Raw genomic sequence first — 16578 nt, forward strand, 5'->3', positions numbered from 1 at the left:
CATAGACAGGGGGGAATACAGAAAGACAAAATACAAACATTACAGAACCACGGTTACATATAGTAATCAGTTGATGGAAACAATAGGGGTGAGGGTCCTGCTCCAACGAGCTTACATACTACAAGTAATGGGGTGATGCAGAGGGTAAAGGGGCTGGAGATGTGCACAGTATGGCGAGGTGGAGAGTGAGCGATGCTATACACATAGACAATGGTCAGACATTTAGCCGTGTGACGGCAGAAACGGTGTGACTGCAGGAGCGGTTTATGATGGCTAGCAGGGATTGCAGTCAGTAGGTCAGGGAGCATGTTATCAGGCGGAGTACAGAGGGGTTTGTTTAGGGAATGCGGTATGCCTCCCTGAAGAGGTGCGTTTTTAGAGCACGCCTGAAGTTCTGCGAGTCCTGGATTGCTCGGGTAGCCTTTGGTAGTGCGTTCCAGAGGACCGGTGCTGCTCTGGAGAAGTCTTGGAGGCGGGAATGAGAAGTTCGAATTAAAGGGGCGCTCAGTCTGGTTTCATTAGCAGAGCGGAGAGCCCGGGCTGGTTGATGGATTGAGATGAGGGAGGCGATATAGGGTGGCGCTGCACTGTGGAGGGCTTTGTGGATGAAGGTAGCGAGTTTGAATTGAATTCTGTATTTAAGTGAATGGAGAGGGGCGGGGGAGCGTAAGGAGAAGAAATCTCCTGCAGCCTCCCCGCTGTGAGGCAGCGATACTAGCTGCCCTTCAGGTGCACGAGAGCTAGTATGTGCGGGGACGAGTGTCGGGCATCGTTTGCCCGACACTCGTCTCGTCTAAATGGGCCTTTACGCTTCCCTCGGAGTGCATTCACACGTGCAAGAGTGAGTTGCGCCCAACATTCTTGTGCGAGACTCGCTTGCAAATGGAACATGCTGCGACTTTTCCATTTTGTGGCATCGCTGCAAGAGTAGAATTGCGCATGTAAATACGTTTCGCACAAAGCTTGCACGGTTTTCTTGCCCATGTGAATGCACCCTTACACGGTCATAAATTTGTTGAAACTGGTATCAGCAAATAAGGTGAGCTCAGACACAGGATAAAATCGCACCACAGTGTGTCCTGGCCATGAAGTGGCAGCACGTGTCCAGGCCAGGTGTCCGCAGCGCTCTGCTCATCTGGAATGTTCCTTCCTCCCAGTCTGCAAACACTGAGTCCTCCATCCACATCGTCTGTAGCCCTCACAACGCCGGAGGCCGCCCATTGCATAGGTGTCTAGATGGTTACGACTCCACCAATCACAGCGACCCCGCCGTGTGGGAAAAAGTTTCTATCATGGATCCAAGAACCGCAGCATAATCCTTCTACACAGCGAGGAGGGGTCGCCGCAGGTTCATATCCATGACACTTTATCTCTGAATACATAGAGAAAGGGCGTTGACACTGAGCGGCGGGTATAAGGAGTCACATTGCGCCCAGCAGCAGAGAAGGCACACAGCTGCAGGTATACAGATACACAGCCGCCATCCATCGTCTTGTTTCCAGGATGTGGGCCGGACAGGATTACCACGCTCTGCGAACTCTATGCTTGCAGAAGGGGCAACTTTTTGAAGACCCCGTGTTTCCTCAGGACCTTTCTGACCCCAAGATTGAGTGGAAAAGACCGACTGTAAGTCTGGAAGGTCGGGGCCTTCCTCTTTAGACCACCCCTATTTGTTAGAAGGGCCCCCAACAATAATCTGAGCTGCAATCTCTAGTAGGGCGCCACCTGCCACATGTCATTATGGTACTGATCCCCTCATATAGGGGCTGAGGGCCCTTGTGTGCCCTATACGGCACCAGTTCTGCTAGCTTCACATCCCATATAGCTCCACCCCTGCCCAGCGGCAAGCAGGCGTTCAGTTTACCTGCAGCGCCTCCGCTGGAAAAATGGAGCACTGATGGCAGTGAGCTGGAGACACTTTGTACAGCCATTTCTACTCATTGATGGGGGTCCTGAATGGAAGGTTATTAGAAATCAGCCAACCCCCTGCATAGGGCACTCAGGGGTGATAGGAACATTGGGTTCTGTGCCCTTCACATGATTGCACAGATGAGATCACCTTCCCCGCAGAGCATGTGGGCATCAATAATCATCAATCATCTGTTCTCTTATTGTGCAGGAATTCTGCTCCAACCCAAAATTCATAGAGAGTGGATCCAGCAGCACGGACGTCTGCCAGGGGGAGCTTGGTAAGTGCGCCGGAGGAGCTCCACCTCCTGCATGCTTTCACCGCCCTGTTGGCGATCATGAGGTAGGAGTGGGTACTACAATTCATCAGTGTCATTTTGGTGGTGAAGGGTTGGGATAGAGGGACAGAGGGACCCCCAGATGGCGCAGACATGATCATGGTCCCCATTCACAAGTGGAAGGCGAGGGACTATGGGGGCCTGGCTCACTTCATATACGTAGAGGGGATTCTTAGCATAATTTTCTCTGGTGGGTCGGAGGTACCAGGTCTGACCCTGGATGTGGACACTGAGATGATATAACAGGGAGGTTGCCAGTAATGACCGCCCTTGTGTCTCCCCCAGGTGACTGTTGGCTACTCTCCACTCTCTCGGCTCTCACAGTCCACCCCTCTCTTTTCTCACGAGTTGTCCCCGCAGACCAGAGCTTCAGCCGCAGTGAAGGACACAGCGGAATCTTCCATTTTAACGTGAGATGAGACGTCCCAAATGCCGATGTACAGAGACAACAATGTCCCTCCGTGCCGATAGCAACCAATCACAGCGCAGCTTTCACTTTATCACAGCAGTTTAAGAAACAATAGCTGACAAGGGCAGTTTTTCTTTCCTATGTAGACAGGGCTGCAGATTGTGATGCAGTCGGAGCAGGGGCTGCAGGCTGTGGTGTAGTCAGAGCAGTGGCTGCGGGCTGTAGTGTAGTCAGAGCAGGGGCCCCAGGCTGGGGGGTAGTCGGAGCAGGGGCCGCAGGCTGAGGTGTATTCGGAGCAGGGGCTGCAGGCTGGGGTGCATTCGGAGCAGGGGCCGCAGGCTGGGGTGCATTCGGAGCAGGGGCCGCAAGCAGGGGTGTAGTCGGAGCAGGGGCCGCAGGCTGTGGTGTAGTCGGAGCAGGGGCCGCAGGCTGTGGTGTAGTCGGAGCAGGGGCCGCAGGCTGTGGTGTAGTCGGAGCAGGGACCGCAGGCTGGGGTGTAGTCGGAGCAGGGGCCCCAGGCTGGGGTGCATTCGGAGCAGGGGCCGCAGGCTGGGGTGTAGTCAGAGCAGCGGCTGCAGGCTGTAGTGTAGTCAGAACAGGGGCCCCAGGCTGGGGTGCATTCGGAGCAGGGGCCGCAGGCTGGGGTGTAGTCAGAGCAGCGGCTGCAGGCTGTAGTGTAGTCAGAACAGGGGTGTAGTTGGAGCAGGGGCTGCAGGCTGGGGTGTAGTCGGAGCAGAGGCTGCAGGTCGATTGGGTAAACATACTGATAAGCTCCATTGTTCCCACAGTTATGGCAGTTTGGTGAATGGATGAATGTGGTGATTGATGACAAACTCCCAACCAAAAACGGGCAACTTATGTTCACGAAGAGCGACTCTCGGGAAGAACTATGGAGTGCGCTGCTGGAGAAAGCCTATGCCAAGTACGTTCATCCCTGCACTCCGCACAATGGTGGTATGGGCTGGAACACACTGCTGCCTACTGCAGGCTCTTTGCCCCTCACATCTAGCTGCGTCGTGTTGGTGGTTACAGCCACACTCTTCACTCCTTCCATGTTGTTCTCACAGGGTGTCTGGAGGTTATTCTGCGCTGCAGGGGGGAACCGTCGCTGAGGCGCTAGAAGATTTCACTGGTGGGATAGCGGAGAGCGTGTCTCTGAGTAGATACACCTCGGAGGAGGTCTGGGAGATGGTCACTGAAGCTGAGAGCAAGAAGTCCCTCATGGCGTGCTTCATTCAGGTGACTAGCGTCCTCCACTGTTTATCCTGAATATTGCAATGATCTAAGTGTCTGTCTGCTGGAAGGTTTCAGATCCCACTGACGTCGGACGTGTGGATGAGGACGGCTTGGTGTTGGGACATGCATACTCGGTTTTAGGAGCCAAGGAGGTGAGTGCAGAAATTACACTACGGGCCACAATGGGTCAGTGAGATCAGATAGTCCCTGAGGAATCCCTCATCCCACAAAGGAGACGATGACTGGGACGAGTTTGCTGTAGGACATCTGACATACGGGGCTGGTCACTGGGTTTTAGCTTGGCATCCCATATATCACACCTGTAACTGGATGTGATAGTGACTTCATTCACTCATTATTCTCATTACTGATTCCTCCTCCAGGTGACGCTCGGCTCCGGGAAGGTCACACTAATCAGGCTGAGGAATCCCTGGGGCTTCACTGAGTATACCGGCCCCTGGAGTGACAAGTGAGTGGGAACGTCTGAGGATCTGCTCAGGAGGCAATTGCTTACAATAAGGAGTCTCTTACTCCCTGTGGATTGGGGTTCAGGACAAGGATGGCGCTCCACCTGGGTGTTGGGTTGTTGCATTGCTCCGATCATCGGCTCATTACTCCCGTGATTCTCTTCTAGATCCTTGGAGTGGAAGTCGGTGTCGGATGTGGAACAGAAAGCGCTGAACCTGCAGAAAGAAGACGGCGAATTCTGGTAACGTCTTTTATCCTGTTGTCTACAGTAATGTACTGCTTGGTGGAGCGGAGCAGCAGCAAAGTACAGGAGTTTGAGGTGGTGACAGCATAGCAAGCACCCCAATGTCTTCATCCCCTTCCCCTTGTATTTCAGCACCTGCAGGAAGCTCCTCAGCATGCTCCCCAAATTGTGTTGAAGCCTGGATTTTAGGCAAAGCCTCACAGGTTGTGGCTGCTTCATGTGTAGCACCAGTGTCGGGTCCAGGCGGAGGCCTTATTAGGTAGATCCAATAAACGGGGGAAGATGCAGCTGGATGCATGTATACAATACTGCGCAAAAGTTTTACACAAGTGTGGAAAACATGCTGCACAGTCAGAATGCTTCAAAAATAGAAGTCCTTATAGTTTATTTTTGTTAATTAACAAAATGCAAAAAGGATGAACAAAAGAGAAATGTAAATTACATCAATATCTGGTGTGACGCCTCTTACCTTCACACCAGCATTAGTTTTTAAAGGTTAATTGCACACAGTTCTTGATGGAACTCAGCAGGGAGGTTGTTCCAGACATCTTGGAGAACTAAGCACAGATCTTCTGTAGATGTCGGCTCGCTCATCTTCTTCTGTGTCTTAATGTAATCCCAGACAGCTGCCACTATGGAAGTCACCATTACTACTGGGGCCACCATTGGGGACACTGTTACTATTTGGGCAACTATGGAGGGGTCACTATTACTACTGGGGCCACTATAGGGGACACTGTTACTATTTGGGCCACTAGGGGATTTCTTTACAACTCAAATTGAGTTAGACTCCCCCCACCTATTCTAGATTGTGAGACCCATGAGGCCTGGGGCTTATCATGTTTTGTTGGTGGGGCTTGGGGGTCACCATGCTCTGGATAGTGGACCCCTGATCTACGTAGCAGTGGAACAGTAAAACTGGCTCTGTGACTGACCCAGTGTGCTCTCTGTGCAGGATGCTCTGTGAGGACTTCTGCAGCCTCTTTTCGTGGGTTGTCATTTGCGCAAGCAACATGGAGTCACCGCAGTATAAGCTCACTGAACTACGTGGTCGCTGGGAGCGTGGGGTCAGTGCAGGAGGAGGACGCAGACTGAGTGAGTAAAACACTGCGCACATAGATGCAATTAATGTACCAGTCAGAAACCTCACTGGCTGAACAATAGCACCCCTTCCTCCTGTAGCTGAGATTACATGCAGTGGAGCCATGTTGGAAGTATCCTACCGATTCCAGTTCTTTACTTCTATCTGCTGTACATGCTGTGTGGGTGGGCTCTTCCTGGTGTGATGTCAGAGCTGTGCTTTGTGCCAATTAGCTGGCTCCTCCCCATTGACAGCATGAGTCTGTCTCACATAAAGTAAATCTGCAGCTGCATCCCCCTCCTCTCCATCTTCTATTTACTGTATTACTCTAGATGTTTTTTTGGTGACTGAGGAGGTTCCTGAACATGTACAGCCAGGAGGGGGGATAGAGGATGCATATATTACAGTCTCATATATTCACATGACTAATGGAAACCATCTGATGAGACGGATGCATTGATGAGATGTACGTTGTGTAGAGCTTCTCCAGCATCACCATCATAGTCACTGACAACCCTACCTCCCCACAGAGGTTATATAAAAAGCTGTATAATCTGGAATTTATACTTTATTTAGAATCTTTCTTCACCAACCCACAATTCCGGTTCCGCGTGGGCGTTGCTTCAGAGGTGGTGTCTGACTCTGAATCGGGGACTGAAGAGCGCTGGACGATGTTACTGGAGCTACTGCAGACGGACAGAAGAGCCACAAAACTCCACATTGCATGTCACCTGTACAGGGCAAGTACCACTCATCTGCTCCTACCATTATATATGGCTGGGGGGTAACTACAACACTGTGACTCAGGCCACAGAGCAGTGGCCGTCTATGTGTAGTATCTGATACATCTACCCTTGTGTGGGATAAAAAGGAAGGAGCTGTGTTATAGGGCCCATGAGTCTCTCCGGCATCATAAATCCAATAATAGGGCATAAAACATGCATCAGATTTACAGCCCGCGGCCTCCATGACTTCCTAGAGTTTTACTTCCTTTGTCTGCTGTTCTTCTGCATCTAAAAGGTTGTTTTCTTTCCTAGGTTCCTGAAGATCTGGTGAGACTCTACACCGCAGTCATCGTCCTCCTAGCCCCACCAGTGTGACATATTGTGCAAACAGGGGCCCTAGAAGATGCTCGGGCCTTATTTTTCCACAACCCATGAGGGGTCTTGGTGCAGCCTCATTACACATCAGGGAGGCCGAGTACACACAATCATCCCGTAGTATGTAGATCCAGAAGAAGAAAAAAGCAGCTTCCCGTCCCTGAGAATGGAATCAGAAGGAAAGGCCACACCAACCACTCAGATCCCAGAAAGGCAAAAAAACCTTGAAACCACATAATTTACAGTTCTGTAGTATGAGAGCCCATCCTCAGTGCTCTGTGGTTGTCCAGGGGGATGAAGGGTTTTATTAATCCTAGTAATCTGTTCATATAATCCATATCTTAGGTTTCTCGTCCACGTCTCGATCGCGGATTCTTTACAAGGAATCGCCCTGTGTCTGACACAGGTGACCCACAAAACAGCCGTGGGGTGACGATGAAGGCATCTCTGAGCCCAGGAGAATATGTTATTGTACCATCCACATACGACGCCAACCAGGAGGGAAACTTTTATATCAGAGTATATTGTGAGAAAGCAACAGACAACAGGTACGTCACCTGCAGTGATGAGTCAAAGGTAGAGAAGCCACTGGTCACAACATGGTCAATCATGGAGGCAGCTGATTACCTCTTGGTGGTAGGACTTGGTCATGGAGGCAGTTGATTACCTCTAGATGATGGGACTTGGTCCTGCAGGCAGTTGTATACTTCTTGGTGATACTTTCATACTTCATGGAGGCAAGTTGCTCACCTCTTGGTGGAGAAATTTGGTCATGGAGGCAGCTGGTTTTCTCTAGGTGATGGGACTTCATCATGGAGGCAGCTGGTTATCTGTAGGTGATGGGACTTCATCATGGAGGCAGCTGGTTATCTGTAGGTAATGGGACTTCATCATGGAGGCAGCTGGTTATCTGTAGTTATCTCTAGGTGATGGGACGTCATCGTGGAGGCAGCTGGTTATCTCTAGGTGATGGGACATCATCATGGAGGCAGCTGGTTATCTCTAGGTGATGGGACGTCATCATGGAGGAAGCTGGTTATCTCTAGGTGATGGGACGTCATCATGGAGGCAGCTGGTTATCTCTAGGTGATGGGCAGCTGGTCACCTCTTGGTGGTGGGACCCACTTGATATAAAAAGCCCTTGTCCAAATACTTTGTATTTGCTTTATCAGAGTGCTGCTGCTTGTTGGATCACTGGAGCGTATTAACATAGAATGGTGTTTCACAAGCTGCTCTAAGTAAAGTTTGTGCAGGTTAAGTAAGTGTGACAAGTGTATTAAGAGGCTCAAGCATCTCCGTGCACCAGGCTGAAATCTACACCAGGTATGAAGTGACGTAGGTTCCAACTATAAATTACACCACTTTCTGGCATACGTTATAGCACAATTTATGGGCTGGGCCATGCCCCCTTTTGCCTCGACCTGACTCTTTTTAGAAAAGCGTTGGAGGCTGATGTAAAAAGACTAAAAGTCGCAAATTAAGGTGTACAAGACTTAATAAATCTGCCACATTGTGTTTGTCTGATTTCTAGGATTAACTGAATGAACACACAAGCAGGAGACAGCGCTGCAGCCGCAACCCAGGGGAAGCCCAGGAACATGATGATCCCCCCCCCCCCCCCCCCCGTGGAAAACGCAGGCACATACATGAAGACACAGGACAACTTCACATTATAATGCTATTAATCCCGACTACTGCTTGATGTCTCCAGCACAGTAAAGTGAAATGTGTTATTTACTTGCGTGTTCCGTGTCCCTCATTGAGCACCGAGCATCCTGCCACCCTCGTGGCTAGAAGTGATACCTCCCATGTAGTGAGGATGTCCATCACCCAGATGGTCAGCGCCGATTCTGCTGTTCACACCAGCAATAAGGGGAAAAACGATTATTATTTACTTGTCCTCATACAAAGTGCATTCTTCAGCAGCGCAGCCCCCCATCACACGGGAAAGGGGGACTGGGGTTGCTGCCAACGAACAACCATTTTTATGCCAGCACAAAAGATCATACAGCAACACATTCGCTTGTTCTTCAGCTGATTGCCAGAATATTCAGACAGGCCCATGATTGGGCAAGCAAATGTTTTTGCAAACGTTTGTGCCCAATTATTGGCCTGTGTAAAAGGGCCTTGAATCTCTGCTTCTGCCTTCCTCCTCTCTCCATAGACTTCTATGGGCAGTATGAGTCGTTCTCCTCCTTCACTTTCTGAAACTTGTCTTGCTATTTCTGTTAAAAGGGACAGATTTCAAAAGACGACAAGCAGTGGACAACAAATTAGAAGGAAAGGAGACCCCTATTGGCCAGCACTTTGAGCTCATCTTCAGCACAAAAATGACATTTTAGGTGAATAAAGTGATTTGCAAGTTTGCTTGTTATCACACAAGTTGTTTGAAAAGTCTGAATATTTAAGTCTGTTGCCCCCAATGACAGACGGATTCCTCGGTGGGGGGAATCTCTTCATCCCCACGGGGATGAAGGGATTCCCTTTAGTGATGCAAGGCTGTTTTCACATAAAAACGCCTCGCAGCCACAGTACTTTCACATGTTGGAAAATGCGATATTGCGCCATGTATCACAGCCCATATCGCCCATGTGCAGCTACCCTAACCCTGCTGTCTTGATTAGATGGACGATAAACACGAGGCCATTTACATGGGACGATTATCGCTCAAAATTTGTTTAAACAAACAAAATTGAGTGATAATCGTCTCGTGTAAATGGAAAAAAGTTTACTATTCGTTCACTTGTCATTATCAGTGACTTTCCGTCAGCATAAAAACCACTACTGGATCGCGGGCTCCTCGCTGCGTGTAAACGCTCCCCGCCTCACATAGGAGGTGAACGGCTGTGTGGGAAGCTCGCTATCCAGCGGTGATCCTCGCCTGTCTAAATGCTCGGCACAAGCGCCATAGCGGTGACGGCAGCGCTCGGGCAGATGTTTAGACGACTCTCATCCCGTCTAAATGGGACATAAGAACATGAACAGGACTCACAGGTTGGTCACGCAGAGGACTAGTAAGAAGTTCCCACCATGACACCAACTGATCCTTCACGCTGGAGAATGTACAAGAGTGCCCAGTCTCCCTCCACCACAGATATCAATGGCGGGCGCTGCTTCATCCCGCACGGTTGGTGCAGTCTTTGTATATAGCAAACACGTAAATGACACAATAGCAGCGCTACGGAGTTTATTGATTGCAGCCATTCTGTGGACATCATCAATTAAAGGACGGTGGTGAAATCCTGTGAATTTTACCAGGATGGCGGCCCCAGACTCCTGAGAGCTGGTATTTTCTCTCCATGTAATTGCTTGCGCTTGGCCATCATCATTGGTAACAGAGGCATACCACCCTCAGCAGCGCCATGGGCCATTTTCTCACCCGGCGATGGTGCCCGTTTGAAGGTTCTGTCGCAAATTTGGTCAAAAATATCAAAAGCTAATGTGATCCAGTGTATGCTGGGCACCTGGGGGGGCTGCCACTGTGGCTGGGCGGGCTTGTCGTGCGCCCGGAGGGTGGAATTGAACCACTCTGTCCCTCGACAGCTACAGGTTTGAAGCCTGCACCCCAGACCACTGAGGCTCATCCGGGCGGATTATTGGGCGTGCACATCACTATATAAGGGCCGCCGTACCCCAGGAGATGAGCTTAGGGAGAGGTCACAGTAGAAGGTTCCTGTCCCTGGACATGGCAGTCCCCGAATACCGGACACCATGTGACCAGAGGCTTCCCGGTAACTGAACGCCATCATCAGGATCTGGAAGAGGGTAGAAGAGAAGAGACGAGACCTATGCAAATCACCGCAATGCATCCTGGTCTGCCTAGAGAGGAATGACCTGTGGGCGGGATTAGCCCGATGACGTAGCGGTTTGGAGTGCATATATCTATATTCCACAACACTTCTGCTCCATTCAACCCAAACAACCAATCAATGTGAATCAGCCAACCCAAGCAACCAATCAGGTTGTGAATCGAGCAGAAGTGTTGTGGAATATGAATATATGCGCTCGGAGTCTGCAGGTGGCGCACTGAGGGTGAAATGCTCTGCCGACATAATGGAGGTGAATGGAGTGACGCTCTGCAGCACCGCGGGGTCAGATTGAGTCAGAGAGCCGCGTCAGAGGAGGTGACGGAGAGAGGGGGAGCGCGGAGGGGGCGACCGGCGAGCGAGAGGCTGCACGGCGGCTATTAATAGCCCCGCACTATAAATAGTCGGTGGTGACGTGAAAGGAGGACGGAGCGATTTCGAGGAAAGCGGCGCTGCGTTCTCCTCAACCTGAGAGTATAACAACAGCCTGCAGTAACCCATAGCAACAGCCTGGAGCACTGTGTAACCCATAGCAACGATCTGCAGCACAGTGTGACCCATAGCAACGGCCTGCATTAACCCATAGAAACAACCTGAATCACTGTGTAACCCATGGCAACGATCTGCAGCACAGTGTAACCCATAGCAATGGCGTTCAACATAATTTAACCCATAGCAATGACCAGCTGCACAGGGTCAGCCATGGCAACAATGTGCAGAGCATTGTTACCCATAGCAACAGTCTCCAGAAATTCATATTAATGACCTGCAGCACCATGCAATCCATAGCAACAGCCTGGAGTACTGTGTAACCCATAGCAACGATCTGCAGCACAGTGTGACCCATAGCAACGGCCTGCAGTAACTCATAGCAACAATATATAGCACAGTGTAACCCATAGCAACGACTTTCAGCATAATGTAACCAATAGCAATGACCTGCTGCACAGGGTAAGCCATAGCAACAATCAGCAGAGCATTGTTACCTATAGCAACAGTCTCTATAAAGTCATATTAATGACCTGCAGCACCATGTAATCCATAGCAACAACCTGGAGCACTGTGTAACCCATAGCAACGATCTGCAGCACAGTGTGACCCATAATAACGGCCTGAAGTGCTGAATATTTCATAGAAATGGACTACAGCACAGTGTAACCCATAGCAGCGACCTGCAGTAACCCATAGCAACAGCCTGGAGTACTGTGTAACCCATAGTAGTGACCTGCAGTAACCCATAACAACAGCCTGGAGTACTGTGTAACCCATAGCAGTGACCTGCAGTGCTAAGAAACCCATAGAAATAATCTGTAGCAACAATTTGTGGTAACCCGTTGAAACATACTGCTGCACAGTGTAACCCTACAATGCACTGTGTCCATAGCAACAAGCTGTCACACAGTTCAGGAAAAAAATCACTCGTGTCATTCAAAAGACTGGTTGGTGTAATATTTGTGCAAAATTTGTGCGTCTCACAAATCTTCCATGATTTTTACGGCCGTGTAAAAGCGGCCTTAGAGGTTGTCTAGGGAGAGAAGAAACCAGGGACCTGTTGTCGGGATTGGGCTGGAGGTGGAGGCACCGCTGCACCCCATCTGCATCTGGAACATTTTTCTGTCTTCGGGTGACACCTTTACAGGGTTTGTCTAATTAAAACCTTTTTATCTTCTAATTGCTTGCAGTATTTTAAACTACTAAACTAACTCGTGCCCTTCCACCGCTGAGGCACATGATCAGTTGCTCAAATGTAAGCGGAGAACAGTAGGGACATTTTCAATTATTTTCTATTGATTACCAAGAGAGACACACCACTCGGATCCCCGCCAATCAGCTGATTCCCGGGGCGGCTGTCACTGCGGTCAGCACAGAAAGCAGATAGCGCTGACCATAGTGCAGTGGCCTGGGTTGATACTGTAGGAGGAAGTTTGTGTTGAATTGAATGCAATACCAACCCAGGCCACTGGGTTGTGCTCCACACTATCTGCTTTCTGTGCTGACTGCAGTGACAGCAGCCCTGGGAATCAGCTGATTGGCAGGGATCCAAGCAGTGGGTCCCCAACAATTGTCTATTGATGTCAGACATCAACAGAAATTTTTTTAAAAAGTCCTGGAATACACTTTTTACACTTTTAAGAGGGTTAGCGTAGGATCGTTTACGATTATACTTTCTAATAGCGTCTCTTTCAGGCTGATGACATCACAGCTATTGTAGTCAGTGACTTAGTAATGTGTCTAGTGCGAAGCTGGACCGGCGCCTAGTATGACAGATCACTGAGTGTATGCTGAAAATGAGGGCACTGTGTCTTTAATTGAAGCCACACCTCTAGCCAACCCCACCTCCTCAGCCTGCTCCAGCCTCTGTTGCCAGGACACATAAATAAAGACAAGCGAAGCGTCCTGACGTCATTTTCAACGTTGTTCCCATGGCAACAGGAGGAGTGTTTACCTGAGGCCTGCGAACACGTGGGAGCAAGAGAGACAACACAATCACACAGGACAAGAGAGAAATAGATGCCAAAAACACCACGGCGGGTCCTATCCCTGTGTGGGGCGATAGATGAGGGAGAAGGAAAGATAGACATGAGGTAGATAGATACAGTTCTAAGAAAAAGTAAGTGAACCCTTTGGAATTCCCTGGATTTCTGCATTGATTACTAATAAAATATGTCTGATTGTATCCAAGTCACAATTATAGACAAACACAATGTAACTAATCACATAGACAGCTGTACCGCTCATCATCCACAGTGCAGGGAGGAACAGTGAGTTGTACTATTTATCATCCATAGTGCAGGATGAAAAAGAAAGTGAACCCATGAATTTAATAATCTATAGATCCCCTTTAGTAGCAAACACCTCCACCAAATGTTTGCTGTAGCTGCAAATAAGATTTACACAACATTGAGAAGGAAATTTGGATCCTTCCTCCCTGCAGATGTGTTCATCAGTATTTCTGGGATGTCTTGTATGTACAGCACTCTTCAGGTCACAGCATCTTCATAGAGGTAAGGTCAGGACTCAGACTTGACCATTATATACCACAAATCATTTTTTCAGCCATTCTTTAGTTCATTTACTTGTGTGCTTGGCTTGACAAGCATAGCAATATACTGGAGTCCAGAGAGACAACTACAAACTGTTTGAAAATACCACCAAACCCCAGAGAGTGCCAGATCATGGGCCCGTACAGACGGAGTGCTCACAGCTTGGCCATCCAATCAGGGTGACACAGGCAGAACTACAAGTAGACTGTTATAACAGCGCCCCTAAAGGTCCATTAGACACAACAATTATCATTCAAAAGATGTCGCTCAAGCGACTTTTGAGCGATAAACGTTGTGTCATTTACAGCGCAAGATGATCGCTCAAGATGAGTGATTACCTTGCGCTGCCAGCGGAGGATGCAGAGGACAAGCGGGTTGTCCCAGCTTGCCTTCTGCATTCAGCTGTTTTCTGCATGGAGCGCCCGGCTGTTATACAGCTGAGCCCTCCGTGCCGGGTATGCAGAACAGTGCTGGACCGCTCTGTTCTTCATACCCAGCCTGTCATCAGGGAGTGGGATACAGCTGAAACAATAGTATCAGCTCTATCCCGCTGTGAACTCCTGATAAGGCTCATCATCGTCTTTCAGCACGCTGAAAGATAACAATGCAACGGGGTAACGAAAACTGCACGATGTAAGTGCTGTTACACACCACGATTATCGCTCAAAAGATGGATTTTGAGCGATAATCGTTGTGTCTAAATGGGCCTTAAGAGGCCGTAATACACACTTCCTGCTGCTAAGCCGCAGATACTCAGCGGTGAGGGATGACTGATCTCCACCAGGACTTCAGCTTCATGCTACAAGATATGCCACGGACTTCTACACACCCTACAGGCTATGCCACGGACTCCTACACACCCTACAGGCTATGCCACGGACTCCTACACACCCTACAGGATATGCCACGGACTCCTACACACCCTACAGGATATGCCACGGACTCCTACACACCCTACAGGATATGCCACGGACTCCTACACACCCTACAGGATATGCCATAGGCTCCTACACCCCCTACATGATATGTCACTGGCTCCTACACCCCCTACAGGATATGCCACTGGCTCCTACACCCCCTACAGGATATGCCACAGGCTCCTACAACCCCCTACAGGATATGCCAGAGACTCCTACACCCCCGACAGGATATGCCACAGACTCCTACACCCCGTACAGGATATGCCATGGGCTCCTACACCCCCTACAGGATATGCCAGGGACTCCTACACCCCCTACAGGCTATTCCACGGGCTCCTACACCCCCTAGAGGATATGCCATGGACTCCTACACCCCCTACAGGCTATGCCACGGGTTCCTACACCCCCTACATGATATGCCATGGCCTATACACCTCCAAACAGGTGACGGTGTGTTCTTGGTGCTAGCAGTGAACACTCAGTATTCGGAGATGAGAAGAAGGCCATTATGTACAGACCAAATCCAGCAGCGGATCTTGCCACAAATCTATTGCTATGAAAAATATGCAGCATTTACTCTATGTGTGAATGTAGGCTATAAAATAATCTCTGTTGCCCATAGCAACCAATCACGGTGCAGTTTTCACTTTACCTCAGCTGTATAAAAAAAGAGAAGCTGCTGTGATTGGTTGTTATGGGCAACAGATTTTAGTGCTATACTCTGTGCGGGACAAAGAACTGAGCCACGTCAATCGCTTGTATCCCTCCGCCAGAAAAATCACATGATTAATACCTATAGCAACCAATCACAGCGCAGCTTTCATTTTATCTCAGCAGTACAAGAACTGAAAGCTATGCAGTGATTGGTTGCTGTGGACAGCAAGAGACAGGTTTTCTTTTAGTCAGCTTCCATAAGAGTGTGGAAAATTGTATTTGTCTCGTTGCATACCAAGACCCAGAACAATTTTATTTTACCTCTGTCCTCATGAGCTGTGCCACATATTGGTTTTTGCAGGATGAGCTCAATACCATTTTTTGGGTTAAATGCGGCTTTTTAATCACTTTTATTTGCTTTTTTTAGGGAGGCCAATAAACAAAAACAGCAATTTTGGCAGTTGGTTTGACCAGTTACACAGATACATGTAGTGCACCATGGAGGCTTATAGCCTATAGGTAACGTCCATTTATTAGATCAGGGGTGTCAAACTCATTTTCACTGAGAGCCACATCAGCCTTAGGCCCCCTGCACACGGGCGGAAATCCCACGGAGGGATTTCCCGCAGAATTTCCGCCCGTGCCGTCTGCATGGGATTGCATTAGATAACGCAATCCTAGGCAGACAGCCGTGATTTGTCCGTGTGAAAACACACGCGGAAAACAAATCGCGGCATGTTCTATTTCTATGCAGGTCTCGCAGGGGCCCGCACAGAAATGTCTGTGGTGACCGTCCGGCTCCTCTCCTCGCATGCGCCGGCCCCCGGGAGCAGGTAAGCTGCAGGCCTCTGCAGGGGCACGGGACCACATCCCGCTGCGAGAATTCTTGCAGCGGGATCCGACCCAGCCATCTGCAGGCAGCCTTATGGTTACCCTCAAAGGGCTGATTGTAATTGTAAGACTGTATAGTGAGGGCTTGTTCAAAGAAGCGGATTTGTCTACATAATATGCAGTGAATAGAAGCCATTGATTTCAATTAGTTCATTCACATGAATATATATTTTCACACAGCACAACCTATTTTGTTGCGTACTACGCGCCGCAATAGGCCATTGAAGTGAATGGGCCACGCATATACGCAGTGAATGCGCAGGAAACCTGTGTATTCACTACATATTTATGCACTATTTCAATGGGCCCATCTGCGTTCTTTTTTGCGTGCCCAAATACAAAGGCATACGCAATTTTTGTTATTGCGCAAATATGCAGTGTATTTGTGGGACCGAAATACGTTTAGACCCGTGTGAACGAACCCTAAAAGTGACCCCTATAGTGGCCCCAGTAGTAATAGTGACTCTCGTAGTGGCCCC

General features: G+C 49.3%; 1 protein-coding gene and 1 non-coding gene across 2 annotated transcripts; one reads left to right on the forward strand and one right to left on the reverse strand.

Annotated features, from left to right (window-relative positions):
• Window positions 1-1409: 1409 nt before the first annotated feature.
• On the forward strand, window positions 1410-8521 carry LOC136580715 (calpain-1 catalytic subunit-like). The gene is made up of 13 exons (XM_066581515.1): window positions 1410-1626; window positions 2120-2189; window positions 2532-2656; window positions 3444-3577; window positions 3723-3894; window positions 3960-4043; window positions 4275-4360; window positions 4526-4600; window positions 5559-5698; window positions 6261-6424; window positions 6722-6736; window positions 7130-7332; window positions 8316-8521. Exons 1-13 carry the CDS (start codon window positions 1504-1506, stop codon window positions 8323-8325), a joined length of 1401 nt encoding a protein of 466 aa, XP_066437612.1. The 5' UTR covers window positions 1410-1503; the 3' UTR covers window positions 8326-8521.
• Window positions 8522-10287: 1766 nt separating this feature from the next.
• On the reverse strand, window positions 10288-10374 carry TRNASTOP-UCA (transfer RNA opal suppressor (anticodon UCA)). The gene has a single exon. It is a non-coding gene; the product is annotated as a tRNA-Sec (tRNA).
• Window positions 10375-16578: the final 6204 nt, after the last annotated feature.

The sequence above is a fragment of the Eleutherodactylus coqui genome, chromosome 10, assembly GCF_035609145.1.
Source record: "Eleutherodactylus coqui strain aEleCoq1 chromosome 10, aEleCoq1.hap1, whole genome shotgun sequence".
Classification (NCBI taxonomy): domain Eukaryota; kingdom Metazoa; phylum Chordata; class Amphibia; order Anura; family Eleutherodactylidae; genus Eleutherodactylus; species Eleutherodactylus coqui.

Excerpts from the sequence above, each read along its gene's own strand:
- LOC136580715 (XM_066581515.1), top strand. The coding sequence starts at position 1,504 with ATGTGGGCCGGACAGGATTACCACGCTCTGCGAACTCTATGCTTGCAG. Across the intron at positions 1,627-2,119 it reads TTGAGTGGAAAAGACCGACT|GAATTCTGCTCCAACCCAAA; the intron begins GTAAGTCTGGAA and ends CTTATTGTGCAG. Across the intron at positions 3,895-3,959 it reads TCATGGCGTGCTTCATTCAG|GTTTCAGATCCCACTGACGT; the intron begins GTGACTAGCGTC and ends GTCTGCTGGAAG.